General features: G+C 53.3%; 3 protein-coding genes across 6 annotated transcripts in view; 1 reads left to right on the top strand and 2 right to left on the bottom strand.

Annotated features, from left to right (window-relative positions):
- Positions 1–278: 278 nt before the first annotated feature.
- Positions 279–14760, bottom strand: LOC146596422 (protein PML-like). 3 transcript variants are annotated; one of them, XM_085304007.1, is made up of 8 exons: positions 14592–14760; positions 12975–13453; positions 11239–11822; positions 7143–7180; positions 5029–5275; positions 4512–4570; positions 2984–3122; positions 279–2288 (listed from the first exon to the last, which is right to left on the bottom strand). In XM_085304007.1, the coding sequence occupies exons 1-8, from the start codon at positions 14640–14642 to the stop codon at positions 1519–1521; spliced, it is 2367 nt and encodes a 788-aa protein (XP_085160133.1). In that variant the 5' UTR covers positions 14643–14760; the 3' UTR covers positions 279–1518. The 3 variants fall into 3 exon arrangements, 2 of the variants coding, with proteins under 2 accessions (XP_085160133.1, XP_085160134.1); XM_085304008.1 differs by lacking the exons at positions 4512–4570; positions 5029–5275; XR_014895746.1 differs by lacking the exons at positions 279–2288; positions 2984–3122; positions 4512–4570; positions 5029–5275 and adding an exon at positions 8759–9939 and having other exon boundaries at positions 7149–7180.
- Positions 14761–16524: 1764 nt separating this feature from the next.
- On the bottom strand, positions 16525–24034 carry STOML1 (stomatin like 1). 2 transcript variants are annotated; one of them, XM_085304005.1, is made up of 7 exons: positions 22562–24034; positions 22219–22325; positions 21592–21741; positions 21090–21293; positions 19705–19927; positions 18616–18828; positions 16525–17730 (listed from the first exon to the last, which is right to left on the bottom strand). In XM_085304005.1, the coding sequence occupies exons 1-7, from the start codon at positions 22707–22709 to the stop codon at positions 17528–17530; spliced, it is 1248 nt and encodes a 415-aa protein (XP_085160131.1). In that variant the 5' UTR covers positions 22710–24034; the 3' UTR covers positions 16525–17527. The 2 variants fall into 2 exon arrangements, with proteins under 2 accessions (XP_085160131.1, XP_085160132.1); XM_085304006.1 differs by having other exon boundaries at positions 18616–18825.
- PML (PML nuclear body scaffold) overlaps positions 23231–24849 on the top strand; it is an 11707-nt gene continuing 10088 nt past the window's right edge. Inside the window, exons 1-2 of the mRNA XM_085304004.1 lie at positions 23231–23252; positions 24353–24494. Of these exons, the coding sequence (XP_085160130.1) occupies positions 24422–24494 (73 nt within the window). The 5' untranslated portion in view covers positions 23231–23252; positions 24353–24421. The remainder of the gene's footprint in view (positions 23253–24352; positions 24495–24849) is intronic.

The raw sequence follows: 24849 nt of genomic DNA, 5'->3' as shown, positions 1-24849 counted from the left end.
TTTTTTCTGCTTCTCTGTGCTCATCTGTGCTGTGCTGAGGGCACAAGGGACTGTTAGGCTGTGATAGCACCCTGAGACTGAGCAGAGAGGCTGGGTGGGGGGTAAACACACTTTCCTCCAGCACCCAATACCCCACTAATCTCCCTTTACAAGTGTCCAGGATGTGGAGTAGCTGGACCAGACTCTCTGCCCTGGCCCTTTTTACATGCCCCAGTGGATATTACAGGAATGGAGAGCAAAAGCAAATTATTAGCAATGTACATCAAATTAGGTAAATGATTTATTTTTTCTGCATCTGTAAGCAGGACAGGATCCTCTACAGAAAGAGCACTGAGATTCACTCACTGACCAAGCAATTCTCTGTCTATCTTTGAACTTGAAAAGCGAGGGAAGAGGTAGGAAAACAATATCACTGTACACTTGCTTAGGAGGTTCATATCTCAGACTATATGGACCAAAAGATGTGTTTTTTTTTTTTATTTTTATTTTGGTCTCTTTCTTCAGCCTGGTCCCCCCCACTCTCCAGGATCTGGTGTCTCACACAAAGGAATGGCTGACACAAGCCCTTCTTGCCTGTGTTCACACTGTCCTCCTTCGGGACTTGGCTCCGGGGCAGAAGGTGAATACCAGAGCGCGTGAGCAGAGAGGTGAGTCTGTGCCAGTCAGGCACTGAATCCTGTCGGCCAAAAGATGTCCACTGAGTATGACTGGGTTTGGTTCCTCCCACAGTGACATTGCAAATACTGGCTCACAGGAAGGCTCAGCTGCTCGGGGCAACAGAGCAGCTCTGACATGCGGAGCACGAGGGACAGCCCTCTCTCCTCGCTGTTGTACCTACAAGAGGCAGGGACATCCCTGAGCTGGACAAATGAGGCCAAGGGAGGGCAGGATGTGCAAGATGGGGGCACCCCTTACCAAGCTGGGGAGCAGAGCAGGGTGTGGATCATGTCCAAAAAAGGCCAATATCTCTGCTAACCCCTTCTTCCACATTCCTCCTTCTCTCCCTGACCTAGGGAATTACAGACATCGTTTGCTCCCTTGATCCTTCTAAATTAATTTCAGTACCTGCTATTTTTCCCTTTGGCTTCCAGCCACATTGCCCCCTTCCTTCTTCCTTTTCTCTCCCCAAGCCCCAAWCCAGCAGAGGCTTTGTGGTAAGACGAACTGCAAGAAGCAGCGTCCTTCCCTAGGAATCATGGAAAGATTTCTTCCTATATTTAGCTTGATTCATTCAGAGGGGAAACTAAGGCACAAGGAGGCTACGGGGTATCAAGAYTGGAGCAAAGCCAGAGGATATGTCCCAGCCAATCGAGTGTCCTCAGTCCTTCACCTTTAACACAGGTGTTTAGATGAGAGAGGACAGCAAGCAACTATCACGTATCAAAACCCAAATCCATCACCACAGGCAGGAGTAGGAAGGAAATCTTGAATGCAAAGCTAGTGACATGAGCTGGTAATTTTCTCCAGGAGTGAGAGACAGGGTCTTGCACTCTTGTACTGGACAGGCACAGACATCTTTCAACATTTTTTCTCACTTTTTATGGTTCCCAGAAAATCACTGCCCGCAGGGGTTGTCTGGCATTCAGCTGACTGCTGCTGGCGCTGGAAGTAGACCTTGATCTTGCTCAGGTTTCGGACTCTCTTTTCGGAGCTGTGTCGATGAGCATTGATGAGACGGCACACTCTCCGGAGCCCTTTGTTCGGGTTATGCYTGTAGCAGGTTGAGAGCTCGGAGAGGCCAATGTTGTGACGGGCCAGTGTCTGGGCTGATGGCTTGGTGAGGAGTTTCTCAGTCAGCAATGGCTCAAGGGAGATGAAACACTTCAGGCTGTCACAGCTGAGAATCAGCCTGGATTCCCGCACCAGGTCAATATCTAGGACCTCGTACAGATCCTTCACAGCCCTTGCAGTCTCCATGGCATTGCARTCACTGAGCTGTCGCCAGAGATAAGTGTTGGCCAAAGTCTTCAGCTTGTAATTATCCCTACCAGGGATCTTCTCTTTAATCGGAGGCAAAACGTCTAGGAAACCATACACTGCAGAGCTGAATTCCCCTTTTTTGTCCACAAATGTCAGCGCTTTCAAGAGGGTGGGGAAGGGGAGCGMCCAGAGCCCAAATCCACCCAGGATGGGCCTGTTAACAGTGTTGAGGTGGCAAAGCAGATTTTTCAGGCCAACTTCGCAGACGCTATTTTTGGCCAACAAGGCAGACAGACATTTCACTGGCTGAATCAGGACTGGGAAAGCTTTCTCTTTGTCTACCACTGCCACCTGAATGATCTCATTTTCTGGGAAAGATAAGGGAGAAGGGAAAGAGGATGAGACAGAGAGGAAAAAAAGGCAGAATTAATCTCTTACTCAGCAGGAAAATGAAACACTGACTGAGTTGCTCAGCTTCTAAAGGCTTTCACCATCAACAGCAGTTAGGAGATGGATTTATTGTTTCTTCTACCTCCACCCTCCTGCATTCAGTCATGCCCTCAGCTTTCATCACTTAGCAGCCTTTAGTAGTACACTTCTCATGCACCTTAACACCTCCTGCAGTGGGATTATTTCCCCCACTAGGCACATGACAGCTCTTGCTGCTGTCTGAGGGTGGACGAAGGAGAGGTTTGAAAAGTAAAATCCACATTGACTAAAAGAGATTTCCCCCTTGGGAAAAGGAACTTGGGGTCCATACTGTTATATGCAAAATGCAACAGCTCAAGGCTTGCCCAAGGGCTGCTCAACTGGCCGAGCGATCTCACACAAATCTACCCGTGGCCCTATAGGTATCGTGTTCCTCTCAGCCCTCCAGATATCCAGAAAATCTAAGGCAAGGACTCTTGGGGCCTCAGGAGAATTGCCTCTCCCTTACAAAGCCAAGGTTGTGGTGGAAGTGCCTGGACTTCCCAAAAGAGACATTGCCAGATGTGAGGATCTGAGCCTACTGCAATACAAGATGCTCTTTGCAAATGAGAAGCATGAACAGTTAGGATCTTACTCAAAATCTTCACATCAAAGAACATCAGGTATCCTTGTCTTGAGTCAAGTGCGGCAAGGTTGGTGGTGGCAATGCCCAGGCATTCTTCACTGGTGCTCTCATCAAGCGTGCTGTTGGGTTCATCTAGCAGACTGGAGTCCTGGAAGAAGAAACAATTTACTCTTGACGAAGTGTACAAGGGTCACAGTAGCAGCTCTGGGAACCCATGAGTCCTGGAGGGCCAGCAGGACACTTCATGAACAGAACTGCTGAAGTGCAGGCTTGGATAAGGCTCATGAAGATGAAAAGAGTTAGAGAAGAAGGATAGTCCACTCTGTTGGCCCTTCTCTATCTCCGAATAACAGCTCAGCTTGTGCCCTGGCAGCAAAAACAATACGTGCACTGAGAGGCCATTGAGGTAACAGGATACAGTTGGAGCACTACAGGGATACAAAAGAGGCCAACCTGAAAAATCCAGGCTGGCTTTGGGGACTGCTCTTGTCAGCACGGTTCTGGCATGGTTTCAGTGCGTGCACTGCTTCAGATGATGCCTGAGCATGGCTTGGCACAGAGCACGGGCCAACGACTGTTTGCAGTAGGCAGCACGGACCAAGCCACTCTGTTCCAGGCAAGGGAGAAGAGATTGTCCATGAAAACGTAAGACAAGCTATGCACTCATTCCCCGAGCCTTGCCTGTGTTATTAACTGATTCTGTATGGAGCTAGCAAACACACCCAGCCATAGCTGTTTGTGGAAGCTTACCAAAGTTTAGGAATCTATTTGAATTACCTGTTAGAGGACTTATGCTATAATAAGCCCTTCTAGCTGATCACGAAGACTTACGCCCTCCAGCACTGCAAAACAAAGTCATACACATATCCCAAAGAYGGTCTCTACAGTAAGCAGACCACTRCTGGGATGGCCCACTTGGATCATTCCTAACTGGCTTTCCGCTCAAAACTGAAAGAAAAGCTGCGACTACCTTTGGGCAAGCCTGCATCTCTCCTCTGGCTGTGAGCCAAGACAAACAGCAGTCAGGCCAGGAAGCTGCTCATTTCCATAATATCTTCCGAAGAGCTGTAGAACAGCTTTCAATGGCACAGAGTATTGTTGGAACTGCTCAAAAGTAACAGAGAAAATCCAGCCATTCACAGCCTTGAAGACAAGGTGAGATTTTGGACTGCCTTCTCATGCTGGCTTTCATTTTGTCTGCTCACAACCTTGTCTTCACCAGGATGGTATCTACCAAGATTCCCAGGCTACTGRGAGGCCCAGTTCTCCCAGAAGTTAAAGGGAACTGAGGGAATTTACAAAAGGTATTTCACCACTCAGGACTTTCAGAAATTGTTTTCCAGGCTCTGAGGGGAACTCTGGGARATTGCTGGAGGTCTGGAAGTACCAGGTGGTCCCATCCTCATGGTGAAGCCTGAGCTTAAACACTAAACACCGAAGGACCTAACACCAGAAGTCTTATCTTTTCTGCATGAGGAGACTGAGCTTGTTGACCATCCTTTGCCCCGTCAGCCACAAGGTGGCTAGCTGCACTCACCAATGACTCATTATCGCTGCTGTCCTCTTCAAAACTGTCCAAGCAGAAAAGATCGTTATCTGCCAAGGTAGGAAAGACTCGTCATATTTCAGATGCACCCAYGGGTCTGTCTGCCTTTGCAGTGAGTGCTGGGTGCAAGGGTCTGATGGCCCCTGCAATCTACATCATTAGCCATGCTGAGAGGTGGCTCTGGATGGCTATCAGTGAGGATGGGAAGCAAGTAGGCCCCTGTGCCAGTGCCCCCCTGGAAAAGGACTGATCCCCTCCAAGTCACAGATACACAGTATACACAGGATGAGTTCTCTGAATGAAGTCTAATTCCCTAGCAGTCACTGCTGAACATCTTGTCATTCAAGATGATATGCTGGGACGTAACTATCCTCTTGTGAAATTTATCTATGGGGACGCTTCTCACTGCCCTGCTTTGATGCTTTCCCCCCAGATATCTACCATGGCTTCATTGCTTTAGAAATGAAGAGCAAGAAATCACTGAAAATCCTGAACAAATGCTGCTTACCCGAATCATGCAGCCCACCATTGCTATTTTGCCTGTCTTCCAATAAGCCATCTTCCCTGGTGGTGTGCCTCACAGTGGACACTGAATAGCTTGTTCCAGGCTGGTCCAAGGAGCTTTGTCTCTGTAGGACTTTTGAATTCGTCCATTCAAAGTCATTGTTTTCAACCTTTATCACCTTCACTGGTGATGGCAAGACATCTGCATTTTGAACATTTTTCCTCTTCACAGGGGTGGATGCAGSAAGAACCTAACCATGTAAAACAGAGCCAGTGACAGCAGCCTTGTCGGTCTGCCTAGGTGTGAGCTTTGAGCGTGCTTACAGCAGCAGTGGGAGGGGGCTGGGACCTCCTGACCTGGAYGAAGTGGTCTCTACTATAACTCCCTCTGGAGTCAGGTAACAAACCCAAAGGAGACAGCATGCTGCATGAGCGCAGCTTACTTGGGTGAGCAAACAGCTTCAGTCTCTGGGCACTGCTCCATCATACCCAATATACCAGTCTGAGACTGTGATAGGACCCACGTGGGGACAGATAAAGGACACAGGGCAAGGAACAGAAAGGTGTGACAGAGGAGTGGGGGATGTCAGGGTGCGAGACTGGCATTTAGTGATGTGTGGGGGGAGTCCTGGGCTAGAGAGGGGCTTGGGGARGAGGTGAGATGGGGAAAAGCACCTATTTTGAGAGATGGAGGGCATGAAATGGTAGTGAGGGGAGATGAGAGGCATGGGTTGGAGAAGGAGAGCTGTCYAGGCAAAGGGAAGTTTGTTCTTCCTAGAATAACTTTGTGCTGTCAGTGCCTCCGAGTATTTTGTTAGTCTTCAGCTAGTTTCCCACACTGGTTTGCACTCTGCCCAAAGCAAGTGTGGTTTACCCACATGGTCTCAAGGGTCACCAAACACCACTTCTTTCTGGCATGAAGCCTCTCCTGGCCCTGACTCTCAAAGGCTGTGATCACTCCAGCCATCCTGGACAGGGCACCCTTCCTGCTTGCACTGGCCAGGAACTTTCTGTCACAAAGTCACTAAGGAATCTCTGCTGCCTGAGCTTGAAGGAAAAAYCATCTTTATCTTATCATTTAAGCCTTAAGGTTCCCAGAGACAAAAATGCTCTTGCTGTGGGGATGTTCGCTCTCTGTGTTGCCTGCAAAGAGGACTAGGCCCATTCTSCAGTCCAGTCTTGCTCCCCGGAGGGGAGTCTTTATGCAGAGGACAAGCTGCATAAGCTCTGCACATGAGCAGCCTGGTAGACCCCAGCCCACCGTCCAGAGACATCAGGCCCAGGCTGCCTGGCTAATGCATAGTSATTTTGTCATTCCTCCAGCCTGTGCCTGGATCCACCTGGATTACCAGTTGTATGTTTGACTAATGTCTGGACCCCTCCAGAAGATACAGGAGGAGAGCAGTCATACCCTTCTGTGGTGGCTCAGAAGAAAGTTTTGTCCCAGGCAGAGGCAGGCAGGACTGATGCCGGACACAAATCCTTCATGCACCATGGGAAAAGAGAAGAGAGCTTGCCTTAGACATCTTAGCCCCTGGGTCACGTCTGCTTGGGGTGGGTCTTTGCCCTTCTGGAGTGCAAAGATGTGTTTGGAGACACCAGTCACATCAGAGCCAGTTGTAATGTCTCTCTCCCACCAGCCCTGGCTGTGGATGTATAACAGCCCTYGCTTTTCGCTCAGCACAGGGCAAGGTGCAGTCTGAAAAGCCAAGGGAGGAAATGATTTGCATGCTAATGTGCCCATGACATCTTTAAAATACATGTGGTGGCGTATCTCACGTTCTGGTTTGTCTGCACCTTAGCCAGAAAGGTACCTTCAAGGGGCAAAGTTTCCCATGGCAGTTTGGGCACAAGGGCTGGTCTGCAGCTTTACCCCTAGGGACAGCCCAGGTCAAGGGAGGGGTGTGCGGTAGCTGGCCAAGTGAGTCTGAGATCTCATTTGAAGCCCTTTCAAAATAAAATATGTGAGGAGGAACCTAGAAAGCAGCAACCAGTCATCCCTTACAATCAAGCAAAAGATCTTGTGCTTGGAAGGGCTGGAAGGTAGCCTTGAATTCTTGCCAGATAATACTGCAATGCAAAATTTCTAGAGTAAAACATGTAGAAACCAAGTCTCACCTKGCAGGAATTTTCTGTAGCTTGAGCAGAGGTAGCTTCTGAAAGAACAAAAATACAATTTGTTGAGAAGAGGGAGAGGAGCATTAGAGACATCTGAGAGCCCCAAGTACCAGCCTTGCTACAGTGCTTTGAATGAGCTGAAATAAAAGAGCTCCACAGAAGATGTTGACATTCACATATTGGGAAACTGAGGCACAGCCTTACATGGCATGACCTGACACAAGCAAAATCAGACAGAAAGGCAGAAGGTGAAGTCAGGTTTCCAACATGCCAGCGTGCACACACACACACACACACACACACACACACAGCAGTGGCGGCCAACCCACAGACCGTGTGAATGTGGCTCCTGTGCCAGGGTTGCGTCACGTCACTAGCTGCAGGGCTGTGTGGTCACGGGAGGCAGCCCAAAGCCCCACTTGCAGATGCTGCTGAGGCCAAAATCAAGCATTCGCACTAGGTCCCAGCTGCCAGCCTGCTCACTTCCCGTTAGCACTCATCGTCTGCTSTCCGCGGAAGCGGGCGCGCCCATGCAGCATGGCACTTGGCCATGTGAATATTTCAGCGTGCAGCTCACCGGATCGCATCAGAGAGCTGGCTGCTTAACCTGCTACTCCTTGCAGCTCTGCATCCACTGCTTCCAGGTAAGTACTACCTTGACAAGGACTCGTTGACGAGAAATGTGTCAGATCCCCCAAAATGCCTCTGGAGCCACCAGCGCCACATTTCTATAGTGCTCAGGTCCTCTTCTCTCAATTTCTCCCACTCTTCCCTCATGACCCTCCTACAATGAGGCTGTTTGCTCACGTGGGCTTGCCACACTGAATTCTGTGGCGCACTGGTCCAGGATCAGACCCTGGGAGCTATTAGTTCCTTCTCTCATCCTTGTACTAAAGGCTCCTTTCATAAAGCTCTCCCATACGGGTTTGCCGCTTACAGAACCACCTTCTTGCCTTCCTCAGGCCCATAAGCTGACCAGGCAGGGCCCACAACACTCGGAAGGGAAACAAAATCAGGAGCATCGTGCTGTTCCTGAGCTAGTTATCATACTTCAATGGCAAGGACTCATTAGGAGGGACAGTACCAGACTACCAAATCAAGCTCATGTCTCCAGGGAGCCCTGTCCTCTCTAGGTTCGCTCACAGCTAGCTCTGGGGCTGCCTGCCACTGCACCACGTTTACAGGCAAGAAGCAGTGCTCAGAGTTTGGCCCTGTTGCTGCATTCCTGTTTCAGCCCTTCATAGGGAGCGGAGTATATTTTGGGAAGTTCTCGCCCCAACCACATTCCTTGGACAGCCCACCTCAGAAGGACCCTTTTTAGGCTCTGACACCAGCAAAAGACACATTCGCTCTTCAGTCCAAAAGGGCTTTATTGGCATAGCAAGGTTTGCACAGGTAAGGTGGAGAGCTGGTCCCTACTGGGACCTTTAATAGATTTTCAAAACAGCTGCAGACCATTGCAAACCATGCAGGGATGAGGGGGCCTAGTCTGTGTCTGGCTGTCCTTGCAGAGCACTGCGGACTTAGAGGCAGGTTCCTCACAGTGCAGGACACTCACTCCCATCTCTCTCCCAGGGTCACAGACATGATCCTCCCACTAYGCTCTCCAATCATACCTCAATTCTGGATCATACTGCTTCCCATCAGAGCCCTCGCCTACAGAAATGGGGTGGATGGAGCCTCCTTTCAGGTCAGCAGAGTAAGTTGGGGAGAACAGCGGTTCAAAGAGCAGAGAAGCGAAGGGACGTGCCTAAGGCCATTATGGACATCAGTAACAGGGCAGCTGAGAGTTGAACTCTGTGTTTGGCCTCCCAAGACCAGCCTCCCTCATTCAAGATATGTAATACAGGTCCATGAGCAACCACCTCTGGTCATCTGGACACCCTGGAACAGCAGCAAAGGGAGCTTCACTTCTTCCTTTTCCAAAGCCTGGAAGAGGACTCAGAACTACGTTTGCCTTTAGTGGAACGCCTTGGCTGGGGGCATTTGCCCTCCAAGGTCTCAGTTGAAGCTGTGCTGAGGTGCACAGAGTGCACTGGGCTGGCAGGGGGGTCAGAAGCATTGGGAGGGCAGGAAGGAGGGTGTATCCTAGGGGAAGAGGCCATGGGAGCTGTTGGGAACAGTGGCTCACTGGGCTGTGAGGTGCTAGGAAGGAATAATTCCAGTACACTGGAGTGCAGCGATGGCCAGTCCATGTCTGCTGTCATGGACTCCTCCAGGCTGGGCATGGCTGGGGCAGGCTGCTGCTTGGATTGCAGCAAGCTCTGCAGCAAGGGCCCCATGGCAGAGGCAATAGTGTCCAGGGAGCAGGACATGGCCCTGACCCCACGTGCCATGGATAATAGGTGCCTGTTGGCCCTTTGCTGAGCTTTCAGCAGATGATTGCTTGCCTTCAGGAGCTCATCTGCCTGCTGGACATTTGACCTGGCCCAGGCACCAAAATCTTCCTGAAAGGAGACCAAAGAGTCTTGGGTGTTCCTGGCAATAGGCACAGTTTCCCCGTGGGCACAGACAGGTGACCCAGAATCATCCTCTGTTTCCTCATTCCTCTGCCTAGCAAGGTCTGGAGAGATGGGTTGGGTTGGGGATGCAACCCCTCCTTGTCCTGGATACACATGTCCTCTGCTGCTGGAGGGGTCTGATATGGGTGCCCAGGGCTGCTCGTGGTCATGGGTAGGGAGCCCTGCAGTGACACATCTGCGCAGCTGGGCCTGCTTCCGAGGAGACTGAAGCTCAGGGTTGAGTATTGGGGTGCTCTCATCTTCGTACGGGGAGTCATGTTGGGGAGTAGAGGAACCTGTCACAGGGAGAGGAGGAGAAGGGAAGGGAACAGGAAGGGAAGGGAAGAATCAGGACTTAGAGGGCAGTTGTTCTAGGCAATCTCAGTGGGGTCAAGGGAGAGGATGGAGGGACAATGCTCACCAAGTGGCAGAGACATGAAGAGTGGGGAGAGTTGCAGCTTGTCCCCAGTAAACCCCAAGCTCTGTCCAGAGATCACCCCTGGTCTTCTCTGGGACTGTCTGTGATCCACAAATTTGCCCCAGGGTGCTCGGTGGTGGAAGCCCATAGCAGGCCAAGGAGGACTCTGGTAGCAGTCAGGTCTGAACTGAATCAGCCCAACAGCAGCAGGACTTTGGAGCAGAAGACCTCTCAAAGTCCCTTCCCCTGGTTTCTTTTTTTCCCCATTTGCTGGAAGGATGCTACCACAGGCTTCCCAAGCCAGCCCCTCTACTGTCCCCTGCTCTTCCAACATACAAGTAACCAGATTCTCTTCACATATCAAGGACACAAAGGCCTTCACCACTCCCGTACCACCAGCATCTCTTCCACAGCACTGCTGCTGAAGAGCTGTGCAAACACTTGGCCAAACACCAAATCACTCACAGACCACTCACCAACCCCTGCTGGGGATTGCTTCCTGGAAGTGTTTCACCTTCCCAGTTGGATATGTGATCTCAAGGCAGTAACAACAAATCAAAATGGGAATTGTCCCAGATGCTCCAGCATTGTGGACAGCCCAAGTTTAGCAAATGTAAATCTTTTTTAAAGTACTCAGCCAGCTCTTGTGAATGTCTAATGGAGATCTGAATGGTTAGTGGTTCGTAAGCCACTAAAAGTTGGAGGATAGTTGTGACCTCTAAGGGACTTACACGTGTCACTAGACTGAACATTTCTCAGAGATGATGTGGAATTTTCTCCTTCCAAATACCAATTTCTCAGTGAGCCAATACTCCTTCTCTGTGCACTCCACATCTCAGATATCATTCCTCTCCCTTATTTTTTAACCCACCACAAAGTTCAAGTCTGAGTAATTTACCATGTTCTCTCTTGCTACAAATGTATTTGGGGTCTGACATCTTCCATAAGAGCAAGACATAACCAGCACTTTAGAAATAATGAAAGCAGCAACAACATCCCAGTCCTTGGGGGAAGGAAAGGGGATCTGGGCCTCTGAGCAAGGCAGGAGTCACAGGTCCACTAAGTAGCCACATGAAAGGAAACTTGAAACCCATGAAGTATATGACCAAACCAGGGATTATAACCTTCCCCTCTGTTTTCAGCCCACACCAGCCCCTCTGGCTGAGGATCTCCTTACCTGTCTGCCCGGTCACTCGTGCCACCAGTGCCTGGAGCCTGCTTCTGCACTCGGCAAAGTCCCCGGCAGCCTGCACTCGGCCCCCGGCCACCGTGGGCTGCAGCCTCCGCAGATCCTCCAAGGAGTCCTTGATGAAGGGCTGCATGTCCATCACCTCCTGCTCCGTGGCGTAGAGGCTCATCTTCTCCACRAGCCGCTCGCCGGCCTCCATACGYCGCAGCACGCCCTCCACGCGCTGCAGCTCCCCCACCAGCTCCCGGTGGCCCTGCTCCCGCCGCGTCTCCACCAGCCCCAGCAGCTCCTCTTCCTCCTGCCGGATCAGCCGCACCAGCTGCTCCACGCGCTGCTGGATCTGCTCCCGAGTCTCACTGCTCACCTGCTCTAGGCGGGCCGCCTCATTCTGCAGAACCTTGTAGGCATCTTCAAAGCCACTTTTCCTCTGCTTCAGCTCCAGGCTCATGGTGCGCAGCTCCTCCTGCCTCAGCTGGATCTCCGTGTTGATATCACAGTGCTGGCCCGCGTGCTTGCTGTCCAGTAGGGCACAGACACAGCAGACAGGCTTGCAGCACTTTTTGCAGTAGATGCTGTGAGGCCAAGCAGTAATTTAAAATGTGCGCTCTTATACTCTTATTGTAACTCATTCATTTAGGCATGATCGAATGTGAGCAAATTACCACCATAGGCCAGACATTTGCCCTTATCCTTTCCCAGCTGCAAAAAAGCACATTTTCAGCTAAACCACTTCCACAGGTTTTCTACTCCTCTTTTGGGCTGGCTAAAGGGCTTGCCTGACCATTTACTACAGTGCAGTAGACTGGTATAACTAGTTAGGTACCTTCTTTTCCTGCAGTCACAGGAATACCCTTAACAGAAAATGAGAATCTTAGAGGAGGGCTGGATGGTAAAGCCTTGTTTCAGGCAGAGACCAGGCATAACCTTCYCCATCTGATTTGGTTTCCTAAGGAGGAATTTGTTTCCATTTCTATTTTAGACCTGTGCAATGACTTATATCCCRTTCTGTTTTTAAATGAGAGTATTGCTTAAGTCCTAGCTTAGAAACCAATTTGGTTCTCCTTCCTAGAAACCAATACCCACTTCCTCTGCCTGCAAAACTATTGTTGTAGATGTTCATCCATGCACTGCAGGGGCAGTAAATAAGTGAATTCTGTACACTTCCAAGGATATTTATTGAGTGCATAGGAATATAAGACCAAAGAGTATCTTATCTCCACAAGATGCTTAGGGCAAGAATATAAGACACGGGGAAGGGAGATTTTCAGCCATCCCCAGTAGATACCCTGTTAGTCTTGGCAACTAGTGGTCTAGGAACATTCTGAGGCAGAGATTGCAGCTGGTCTATCATGGCTAGTAGTCAGTGCTGGCCTCCATGGCCTGCTCCAGCCTCTTCCTACTCTCCTTTGGACTTTCCCTCGAGAGCACCTGAATCTGACTGCATCACACCTAGACTCTGGTCTGTTCCTAGCTATCTCCAATCCTCCTTTCCTGCTCTAGAACCCACAAGTCTTTACTTCCCATCCATCTTCTCCATTACATGGTRACCCAGCTGGTGACAATCAGAGAAGCAGAAGGACAGAGACACCCTGCTCACACCTATCATGGAGCTAGCCCAAAGGCATTTTTTTCTGTCTTTTGCATTTCCCCCCATATATATTGCAAATATTCCCCTGCCTTTGGCTGCATCACAAAAACAAACCACCCCCAGCGAGGAAGTTTACCTTAGTGTCTGGCTCTTGTGAGTTGTGTTGGAGCAGGATAAGTTACTAGTCTTCCTTGTGTGCTCAAGAAAGTCCCTAGCCGACCCTGCCCTGACATCCGTCACTCTCCTGGCTTCGTGGCTATCCCTCTTCAGATATCTCTGGTGGGCCTCAAAACATGTCTTGCACAGGAACTCCTCGCACTCAGAGCACCAGAACTCGCCCTCCTTCTTGCAATTGTCACAAAACAAGTCAACTCTGTCAACGATCTTCCTGTAAATGCTCAGCCTGGCCTGCAAGCTGGCAAACAGCAGATTGTCCATGTCAGAGATGCTGCTGGCCTGCGGGATGGTGGTCTGGCACACGGGGCACTGACCAAAGGGCTTGTTTTCACTGAGACAGCCRAGRCACAAGGTGTGGAGACAGGTGAGGAGCTTGAGGTTGGGTGATTCCTTCTGGCAGACCTCRCAGAGAACGAACTGGAACTCATTTTCCAGCAGCTTGGGGAGCAAGAAAAGAAAGAGGGAAGGAGAAAGAGCCACAGACTGTGAATGCTGGCGAGGGAAAAGTACTTTTAAGAGCTCTTGAAAYACATACTGTGGAGGGAGGTGACCTGCAAGCTCTGTTCAGACCCTGCTGAGCAATCAGTGAGCAACTATTTCCAACCAGGGATGCACAGGCTCCATAAGCAGTCCAGAGCTGGCCCATGCACCACAGGGGGCTTGGCTCGACAGGGGCCCTGCTAAGTGCTTCCTCTCCTCTAGCAAAGAGGAGACTGATCCCAACCTGGCAGCCTCACAGAAGGCAGACCTCAACCCTGGCCCTGGGCGCAGGGGAAGACCGGGTGGCAGCAGGGCAGTGGCACCAGTTCCTGCCCCCAGAGCTGCAGGAGGGGAAGAGCAGAGCATGGAGGATGACGCAGCCGCGGAGGAACCATCCAAGTTCAAATAGCCTCTCAGGCCCGAGACCAGAGCACACCCCTCCTGCCGTCTGCCTCCCCTACTCACTGTCTCGCTRGGCCTGTCCCTCTGGATTCTTCGCTCTCGCTGTCTCTGCAGGACCTCTGTGCTTCATGTGCCCTCCCAGCCTGTACCGCCTCCCTGCAGGGCTCATCTGCGGAGCTGAGACCAGCCCTTCCTCCCTGCCGTGGACAGGTTGGGTGCTTCACGCCCACTGGGCCAAAGGGAGAGTGCAGGCGGGCACTGGTGCCAGGCTGCCCCGCAGGCACCGAAGCTCTTATCCCCATCACGTCGGTCAGGAAGAGACACTTGGGGGCACAGGCAAAAAAATGACTGACAATCATGCAGTTTTTCTACCAGGATGGAGACTTCCTAGTGCCCCACATGCCTCCTCCACCTCCCAGCAGATGCTGGGGTGGGGTGGGGGGAGGAGGTAGCATTGCCTGTACAGCAAGAGCCATGCTGGGGCTCAGGCCCRTAGTCACTTCTTTCCCCAGAGACCTCATATCTTACTTCCATCCTTTCCCCTCTCCACGCTCCTCCTTCAGCCCTCAGGCCAACGCTGACACCCTGTCAGGTCCCCAGACCCTCTGCAGACTGCAGAAGCCCCACCGCTTGTTACCCACCTTCCTTCTGCCCCCACAAAATCCCATCACCTTGGACAGTGCCAGGAGCTTACCTGGGTCTCAGCCTCTGAGCTCTGCTGGCTTGGGGGGGCTTTTGCAGCCATCGTCAGYCGCGGGCAGCGCTGGTGGGCCTCTGCTTGCTGACCAACCGTCCCTTCAGCTTCTTCTGCTTCACAGTTTCGTTTTCTTCTGCCCTGGAAGTAACTCCACCTTCGAGGTCGGGCTGCCAGCTGCGCAGAGCCCTCTTGTGATCGCTCCTACCCCTGACACGGCATCCGCTCTGTGGACCATAACTAGGCTTCCAGTCAGCTCAGCCTCCCGAGACAAAAAGAGGTTTCTGTTTCTTTTCCCCTCTCTCTTTCAGTGAGGCGAAAAGGCTCAGCTTGGGTGTGACTGGMGCTAGGTGTTAGCACAAACACACCAGCATTTCTCAAAGAGCCAAATCACGGAGAAAATGCAGGGCTGTAATGCAGGGCCCCGCTTCCCTGCCCCAGTTTGGGCTGGCTGAAGGGCAAAAGCTGATATGGGCAGAGACACGGCAGTGCTAACGAGGGCTCTGCTGCTTCCCAGCAGCACATCYCAGAGGAGAGCTCTGCCCTGGGTGCAGCTGTGACTGCCCACCCCTCCAGAAAGCATTTTCCTGCCCCATTTCTCCTGGGTGACTGGCTTTGACCCCTGGATCTTCTGTGCTCTGTGCACCCTTCCAGCATTGCATCAGCCCCGGGAGAATTACATCTCAGCCTGGACCTGCCTGCAGCTGCAAGGGGACCACCATGAAAGYAGGACTGCCCTTGAGGCTTTGCCCAGACTATCCAGCCCAGGGAGAGACAGGGCATGATGGAGGTGGCACTGCCACCTCTGCAGGCAGCACCGTTCTGCACAGGCTGACTGTCCCTGGGGATGGGGTTAGCTCTGCACAAATTCCCAGGGTCTAGCCCAGCTGTCCGGGCTGGCTTAAGTCTTAGAGGGAAAGAGGGTGAAGGAAGGAGCGGACAGAGCAATCTCTTGGCACAGTCTTGCTTTGCACATYGGGGAGAACCAGCCTGTGCAATTTTCTTGCCAGACAACTTGCTCCTGGTAGGATGTCGCTGAGGCCTTGAAGAAGAGATTTAGCAGGTGATTTGGCCTGAATGCAGCCATGAGACATTTCACTTCTTGTTTTCAGGGCCAAATGCTGCCTCTTTTGCCCTGCTGCAGCCCAGAGGATCCTGGCTACCTATAAGGCAATAGGACCCACCCAGCTTCTTTTGTCACTCACAAGCTCTGAGCAAACAAGCCCAGCCCTGCCCCTTGCACGCACCTTCTTTCCTATAGCTCTGCTTTTGCTCCTGTTGCTCTGCACATGCCTGGGACAGCACCTCGCAGCATGTCTACTTGCACTTCCAGTGTGATGGATGGGCTCTCTGGAAGCAGCAGCCTGGCACAGGTGGGTCAGCTGTATTGGCAGGTCTTTAAAAACATCCTGGGACAGCTTAGCACTGCCATGACCTCAGAAATACTTTAACATTTCTGGTACTGAGTGTTGCACAGAAACCAAAGACCCTTGCCTGAACCTGGCGGTGTTGCAGGAGGGATTGGCACCCCAATCCCCAGAGCAGCTGCTCAGACTGCCAGTCCCTCTGCCCCATGCTTCGTAGCAGCACGACTCCTCCATTTCAACGAGGAACGCAGAAATCACTAGAGATCTCCAGAAGAGTCTGTGCTGCACCCAGACAACTCTTCCAGCACATGGCAGGACCTCGGGTGTTTATAGCGACCAAATGGCAGAGCCAGAGGCAGCACAGCCTGGGGCTTCAGTACATTGTACCACGTTTTTTAACGTCAACAGCAAAGACAGCTCTGATGCCTTGGCCAACATGTGACCTCCGTACATCTCGCAGTGCTTTGCACAGCTTTACACACCCCTAGGCCTACAGAAGGGGAAACTGAGGCACCAAGGGATGGAGCAAGGCAGGCAAGGGTGCAGAGCCCACCTGGGTCCTGGCCACATGCCTCGTCTGCTCACGGAATCATCAGATCTTCTCTGCCCCCAGGCAAGGCCACAGAACAGGTTTATTGTCAATCAAGAGTTGATAGAAAGGAAGCTTACAAAATAAATAAATATCTATATATGCCTATATACAGTCCATGCGTACCCTGCGGACAGACCTCACAGCACGCATGCAAAAGCACTTTGAAGCACAAATTAGCGCAATCACTTATTACGAACCTCTGTGCCGGGAAGGCCCAGGCACATCTGGGCAGGCCATTCCCTAACCTCTGCTTCTTCCCCTGGAAACACTGGGGTCAGCAGTGCCATGCTGGACCTGAACACAAGCCCACTCATGGCATCCAGCTTGGCCCAGTTGCTCTGTTGTCTCTCTTCAGCTACACTGACCACTCACGATCTCCCCTCTGTGCCATCTCACTCCCATGGCTGCTGTTCTGTCAAGCTGATTTGGTTACAATGTCCCTAAGCTCTTCCCAGTCCAGTGCAGTCACCTCCTGCCCCTTCCAGTATGAGGTCCCCAAGGGGTTCTCATCCCCAGATCTCCCAGGGGAGCCCAACCACTCTTCCCTTCACTGCTGAGGAGGCATCAAGACATTGGTCTATGCCCTGCAGCAGCTCTTGGCTAAGGGACATGGGGATTCTCTCGACACAAGCCGGGGTGCCAACTTGTTCTCAACTAGAAAAGTTGTGGGCAAGGGTGGGGAGGGGAGGGAAAGAAAAGAGCAAGGACAAGCAACAGAGCTCACCCCAAAGAGGGTGGGAACCTGAGGGACAGGGGAGATCTCTGGGCTTCTATTGCCTCAGTTTCCCTGCTCACATGCGACTCCTACTGCTTTGCAGAGGGGACAGCATGAGCTCCAAAGTGGGGAAGGCAAGGCCCTCGCTATGCAGCACCCCTGCACTCCCCACTTCTGCTGACTTTACCCCTCCAGTGCCTTTCGCTCACATACAAAGACACATGCACACATGGACACACAGACTCACACCCACACACATGCTCTATCTACGTTGCTTCATCGCCCTGAAGAGCTCCTCCAACTTCAGAGCAACGTGCAGGTCGCCTTTCACTTGCAGCCTCCCACTCATATAGGCACTCAAGGGACGAAGTTCACCCAGGAAGAGGTCCTGCAGGTCTTTCTCTGACATCTCCAGAACCACATCAGGGCTGCTCTCTGGCAATCCGCGGCCAGCTCGCCCACTGCCTATAGAACACAAACAGGCAGGAGGAGAAGAAACAGTGAACCTCAGGATGCAGGTTTGCCTATTAGAGCTTTCCCCTCACTGTTTCGCATGGATTGAATTGGACCTGGTGACAGACAAGAACCTGGCAGGGTGATTTTGGAGGAAGGAGTCCTTACTGAAGAGGGAACATGGAGAAAAATTTCTCCTGCATTGCTCCACTAATGTCCTGCTTCAGTAGTTCACTTCCAAGCCCTGTCCTATTTTGTCACAGTCACCAGGAAAACCATCACTGGTGCCTGCAAAAATCTGTGAGGGGAATGGGTGCTTTGAGGATGCCTGCCGGCATGCACATGTCCAAGGTGCTATCCACATGTGTTGCTCCATCACTACCTGCTCGAGCTGGTTGTAGACATGACCTAACACACCCAACTATGGTCCTGCAGTCCTTTAACAGTCTCACTTGGTCAGTCACAGGGACACCTGGCTGCCAAGTTTCCATTAATGCTGTCTTTCTAAATGAAAAAAAAAAAGGAAGGAAGAAAAAAAGAAGGGAGAAAAAGAAGGAAGAAAAAGAAAAAAGAAAAAGAAAAAAGAAGAAAAAGGGGGAAAAAAGGAAGGAAAAAAAGAAGGAAGAAAAATATCCATGTTTTTAACCCAAAGCAAATTACATTTTGGATTTCCAGGGAGCATAGACTCAAGCCCAGAACTGACAAACTGCAGTGCTCGGGTGAAAGACCTCAGGGCGCCTTTCACAGAGCTAGCAAATAGGAKGCTTTGGGGGCCTCCCTGCCTGGGGATCCCCTCCACAAGGAGTTCAGTGGGGTATGCAGCATGCAAAGGAGACACAAGCACAGTACACCTTCCCATCCCCAACATGCCAATGCCAAAGAAAGAAGAGCAGTGACCTGAGGAAAGGTCAATGAAATAGGCGCTCCGGGCTCCGCTCGGCAGGGTGATGTTGACCTGGTAAGATGCTCCCACCTGGCYGACTAACTGCTCAGACAGGAAGAGCTCCACAGCTGAGAGCAGCTCGTCTGCGCTGGGTTTCCTCCTGGCGCTGGCGGTGGGGATGGCAGCAGTGGGGGACTCCACCTCATTCACAATCTCCATGCTGTCTGCTGGGGACAAAGGCACAGAAATGGGGTTCAGGGGAAGCAAGAGAGGGAGTGTTTGGATGAAGGCAGGTTGGTTGACTATAGCTGGTCTGCTTGCATCCACAAGCAATGGATGCAAGAATTTCTGAAAAATGGGCCAGCAGGTCATATCCTCCTCCAGCGCCCATCAGATTTCATTTTCCTACTTGCCSTGATCTTCCTGCAGCCAAAATACCTGAAGAAGTAAGATATTTAGCTAAGCCAAAGACCCACAGTTGCAGCCTATCTTTTTTCTTATTGGAAAGAACAAGGGACCTGAACAAATACGTGGGTCTTGAGATCTCCTACCTTTGATTCAAAGCACCTGGTAAGAAATCTTATCATGGCTACCCCAACCAATCCCCTCTTTTTTAAACCACGGCTAAACTCTCTACACCAAACCAGGCTGCTTCCTTCTTAGTATCATTATCAACAACACACAGTCTCTGAGCCAAATCCCACCCAAATGTTCCTTCAAACGTGAGTATCGGCTGTCTCAGAAATTGCATGGCCTTCCTTGGCTTTGCCCTGATGTAAATGGTGAGATCTCAGTTGTCACAGAAACACATTCATCCTTGGAGCCCAGATTCCCACAGCTACGTTCCTGGTCTCCTCAGCAGTTTCTCCAATGTCTTATTGTAAAGTTTGTGTTGTGCTGAATGTTGTATTGAGTTGTGCCCTAGAYAGTCCTCTCTGCTCTCCCTGTCGGCCTATTTGCATTGCGCTCATAGGAACATCATATCCTGGAGACTTTGACTCCTCTGTAAAACACAWGGGAAAGCACCAGCAGATGCAAAGGTCATTGGACTGGAGGGACAGACACCCACGTAACAGACAAGCGGTGGTTCTAGAGCTGGTTACCTGCCTCCGGGGTGCTGTTGGCACTGCCTGTCAGAGTGTTGCTGAAGAGATGGGCAGCCAGCTGCTGAATGGTGCTGTCAAGCCCCTCCAGCCCCGGCACTGGTGGCAGGGTGGTGAGAGGGCCGGTAATGCTCTCCTGGGGCAGCTGCAGCACGGCCTCCATGGTCAGCTCCACTCGATCTACCTCCAGGCCCCAGGACTTGGTCATGTCATTAATCTCAACCTATAGAGCCAGGAACAGAGCAAGAGATGTTGGCAGCTCAGTCCAGAGCTGGGTACAGTCAGGGAGGCCATCCTCCACAGCATCCTTGATAATAGCTTATTTTACTCTTCTGCTTCTACCTGCTTTTAGCAGTGGGGTGCTGGAAGAGATGGCCCAGTCTGGCTGCTCTCACATTCARTCATATGCCCTGAGTTGGGAGCCAGGGACAGAGAGCCACCTCTGTGTGGAGCCAGCTGCGGTCTAGCCAGGCAGCTCTGAATGGGGTTATGAAGCCCTGAGAGGCCTAACAGTGCTGTGCATGGTCACTGAGATATGCAGAGCCTGCACRCGATGGGGAGGCAAGGGCAGGCAAAGGGCTGCTTGCTTGCCTAGCTTGGATCAGAGCAGGTCAGGCAGGAAGGACAGCTCTCTCTCGTTCCCTGTTTCCCCCTCCCAGGCTGGCCCCTATCCTCCATCTCCCACGGGCACCATGGCCTAGGGTAGTGCTTTAGCAGGCAGCGTGTCTGGTCTCAAAACCATCCCAGACTCACTGAGATACCTGTATATCCCAAAGACCTTCCCAGCCATCATCTCTTCCTGCCCAAAGGTGGGAATGTCTTTAGCCAAGCAACTCAGCTGAATACTGGCCAGAGGTGGAGCCTTCCCCTCAACCCACAGATGGTCGATCTTGGAGCTCTGCTCTTCCCAGCCCTACAGACTCCCCTCACCTCTCTCCCAAACTTCCCTAGCAGCCATTTAACCCACAAGGTCTTGGCTTGACCTAGATGTGCAGGTGGCAGGGTAGTTGTTCCCCCTGCAGCGGWCCTGCTTCTCTTTCTAAAAGCCCTTTCCAGCTCGCAGTCCCTCAGTACATTTTCCCAGTGGAGAGGCAGAAGTCAAATTTAAACCTTCTGAAAACACAYTGACTATTCTCTATAACCAGACCTTTTGGATATAAGCCATAGATGTACAGAGATCCGCAGTCAGAGGTTGAAGATACCTGCTCCACATTAAACACTACTACTTCTCATCTCCCTGCTTTTTGTCAGGGTTTCGCAGCCAGCTGGACTCTCTCCACATGGGGGAAACAGCTACAGTTTTCCCTTACAGTTATTTCCACATCAAGAGCCCAAGAGTTTGGGGAAAGAGTGGGAGCTCTGTGCAGGGCTAGGGCAGTCCTTACTAGCAGTTGTTCTCCAATCCGCAGCTTCTCGGCCTGGATCTCACGAAGGCTCTTCTTCAGCAGGGTCTTAGTCATGGCATTTTGTGCTGTCATACGAGTGGTGGTGATGAGGTCCTTCACCATCATGACGGACAGCACTGGGTCCCATACCCGGAACTGGACATCAGCGCCCATCGAGATGATGGCACCATCCTTGGAGGTCAGCTGTGCAGAGGAGAGTCAGGCCTGCCGCTCCTGGGMCATGATCTCTCCCCCTTTCTGCCCTGTGGCCCACCCCTTGTGTTCAGAGCCTAGGAGTAAAGATAYTAATTTCTTTTCTCCTGCAGCTGCCAGCTTTACATTGCACTTGGTGCCAAAGGCATGCAAGTAGAAGTTCAAGAGACAGCTGGGTGCGTGCAAGGAGCCAAGAGCCAGACCCCTTAAAAAAAACAGCTGCAAAAAGCTGCTCTGGATGTTTTAGAGATATGTCCCCACCCTGTCCTGAGGTCATGGGACAGCTCACCTTGCAGGGTGGCACGTTGAAGGCCCTTGTCCTCAGATCCACTCTCTGCCAGTTATCGATGAAAGGCAGCAGCAGGACAATGCCTGGCCCCTGCGGAGCCCGGATGCGGCCCAAGCGGAAGATGATCATTCGCTCATAGGTGGGCACGATCTGGGAAGAGAACATTTAGACCAGAACAGCTGTAAAAGAGTAAAAAAAAAAAAAAAAAAAAAAAAAAGTTGCTACAGCTATCCTTTCTCTCCTGAAGGGCTTCCACCAGCACATACAGATGTCTTTAAGTCTGGTGAAGCCTGTGTGGGGTTGCCCTGGGGGCCAGATCAAGCTTGATGCTGGACCACAGAGCTGCAGTCATCCACTGCCAGTCTCTGCTGCCTGAGCCATATGCCCCCTGCAGCTGCCAGGGTGCAGGCTGGGGGAGAAGACCACTCTGTGGTCTGCCACAGATCTGTAGGGTCATCCAAGGGCAAAGCAGGCCCTCTCTGTGCTGCATAACCTGGTCCCTTCACAGCCCGCAGTGCAAAAGCACTGGGGCTGCATCTTCGGGGGGGGGGGGGAGAGAGAGAGCTGAGAATGACTCCCCCAGGACAGGTTTTACTGACCTGCTCCTCACCTTCTGTCCTTGCTTACCTTGAAGGCAAACCAGCCCGAGATGGGGAAGGTGGCAACCATCAACAAGAAGACCAAGGATGTGATAATCCCATGGCAGATCCAGGACAGCCAGCCCTGTGAGGAATCTGCAGGAGGATGAAAGGGAATGTCTGCCCCAGCTCTGATGGGCCTGTTAGCCCCTTCCCTGTTCATAAATCCCAAGTGGAGCCTCTGCTCTCCGCAAGTCCTGCATCCCTTGCTCCAGCATTAATGGTGGGGAGGCCAGCAGGGTGCAGGGCACRCAGCTGGTGTGATGCCCTACAGCAAAAATGACCATTGGGCCAGGGATGAAGGCAGCCTTCTTCCCTTGGCCTGGACTCACCTGCTGCATTTGAGGTCTGCCCCAGAGGGTCTTGCTTGGATCCAAATGAGAAGAAGCCTTTCTGGGCACCATAGAGCCTAATGCTGGATTGCTGGAAGCGGTCAAAGTCTCCCAAGGGAAGGGCTTGGTATCCTGACCGGCTGAACATGATGTCCCAAGCCCTGGTGTTGGCGCTTCAGCCAGGGAGGAGCCCGGCTCCCTGCACCCAGAGCCCTCTAAGCCTGTCTCTCCTCTGCCATTGAGGTGGCAAGTCCTGCGCCTGCCGCTGCTGCCYGCTGAGCACCTCTGAAGCCTGGCGCAGCCTCTGCCTTCCCCAGGAGCCCTGCCACCCTTACCAGTGCTGCAGAGYGGAGACTGGAGCACCGCCTGGTCCCCGGGAGCACGGGCAGCCCGGCAGCTCAGGCACACACTGTCCCTGCCCAACCCTCGTTTGTCTGGGGCTGCTGCAAATCTCCCTGCCCCGTTATGCAAGTCAGAAGGACGCTAGAAAAAAATATAAAAGCCAATAACGGAGAGGGCTCTGCCAGGCCCCCCCGGGTGGCCCTGCCTGCCTGCCAGCCGCCCCTCTGCGGGGCGAGAGCTGGCCRCTGTCTCCCCGGCGAGGATGCTGCAGTGGGAAGGAGGGAGGCTGCGAGCGCTTCCTGGTTCACCCGTCATGTGGCTGCTGACGGCAGGAGGAGGAAACAGCTCGGTGAGTTTTTCTGCATGGGCCTTTCAAGGGAACTACTCCTCCAGACGCRAGGAGGACCGGATCCTCCACTGCACGTGCAGCTCAAGTGGCTCCGGAGGGCTCTCCAGCCCCATAGGGAACAGGGACAGCTGTTTTTCCCAGCAATTCCTACTCCTGTGCGGCCTTGTCACCRTGCCACAGCCCCTTATCTGCTCCAGGCCCCGCTCCCCGCACTTGCTGCCTGGGATCTCACACAGCCGCAGCTCCCAGAGCAGCTCCCGCTGCGGGTGCTACAGTGCAGCATTGCACCCGGAGGATGGGAACCCCCAGGCTTCCCTGGAGACTGGGAGACCCAGCTCAGCAGCACCCACCCTCCACCTAGCTACACACCCCGTCATGCCACGTCCCTGCAGGGACACCAGCGCTGGGGGGGCCAGGACGAGCTGGGGCCAATGAGCCCCTAGAGCCAGACGGCAGCTTTGCTCGGCTTCGGGCAACCCTTCCTCCCTTCCTCTGCTTATCCGCGTACACAGAAACCATCTCAGCACCCTGCAAAGGGCTGCCGAGACCCTGCAAAGCCCTGACCAGCGCTACCGAGAAGGGGTTAGCAGACATCACCATATTAAAGTCCCCAGGGCTAAAGCAGGGGCACGACACACTGCTCTAAACGCAGAACGAGCCCCCGCAGCCAAGCAGTCGCCCCCACCGCCCCGACTCGCACCGCGGTGAAGTCCAGAGTCCTCTGCTGCAGCTGAAGGGTATCCTTGCCCTATAACCGCTCCCCGGGGTGGGAGCCAGGACAACCCCCTCCACGCACGGTTCTCCTCCCGTCCCCACCATCACACCCCCTGCCATCCCACGGTCCCCAAGGCCGAGGGGAGGGCAGAAAAAAGCCGCGGGGGGGGGGGGAGGTGCACGCGTAGGAGCCGAGGGGAGCGGGGCTGCCCCGAGCCGAGCCGAGCCGGGCCGGGCCGGGCCCGCTCCCGCCTCTCCGCGCACATCTCCGGCCAACGCGGCTGCCCCGCGGAGCGGCGCCGAGCGCCGCTCCCGCCCCCGCCTCCCTTGGCAGCCAGAGAGCTTCCTCCCTTCAGCTCCTCCTCCTCCTCCTCCTCCCCCTCGAGGCCCGCTGAAGAAACGAAAGCGAGAGCAAGGAGTCCAAGGGTGACCAGTGGCCTGCTCCCCGGAGCCGCATGCCCGACAGCCCTGACGCCCCTCTTCCAGCCCCCCGGGCTCCGAGCCCCCCGGGCCGGCCCCCCCCGGCAGGTAACGGGGCTCCCCGCGCCCGGGGCAGTGGTCTGCCGCCCCCCCTCCACCCCGCTTCCCCGGGCGGGAGGGCGCAGCTTGCCCCAAGAGGGGCGCCGCTTGGGGTGGGGGGACACCGTTCGGCTGCAAAACCCATTGCATGGGGCAGGGGGAGGTGGGAAGGGGGTGGGTGCCCTGCTGGACGCGGGGGTCTCAGGCCTGCGCTGCTATGCTGCAGGGGGCTCGCGAGGGCTGCGGGCACCCCCGGGAGCCCTGTGCCGCGGGGGGGGGGGGGGGGGGGGGGGGGGGCCCCGGCGGGGGGGGGGGGGGGGGGGGGGGGGGGGGGGGGGGGGGGGCGCCGGGGGGGGGGGGGGGG

This window comes from Rhea americana, unplaced genomic scaffold, assembly GCF_003343005.1.
Source record: "Rhea americana isolate MKP2758 unplaced genomic scaffold, rheAme1 scaffold_201, whole genome shotgun sequence".
Classification (NCBI taxonomy): Eukaryota; Metazoa; Chordata; class Aves; order Rheiformes; family Rheidae; genus Rhea; species Rhea americana.
Note: the sequence above shows the minus strand (reverse complement) of the source record. Positions and strands in the feature narration are given on the sequence as shown.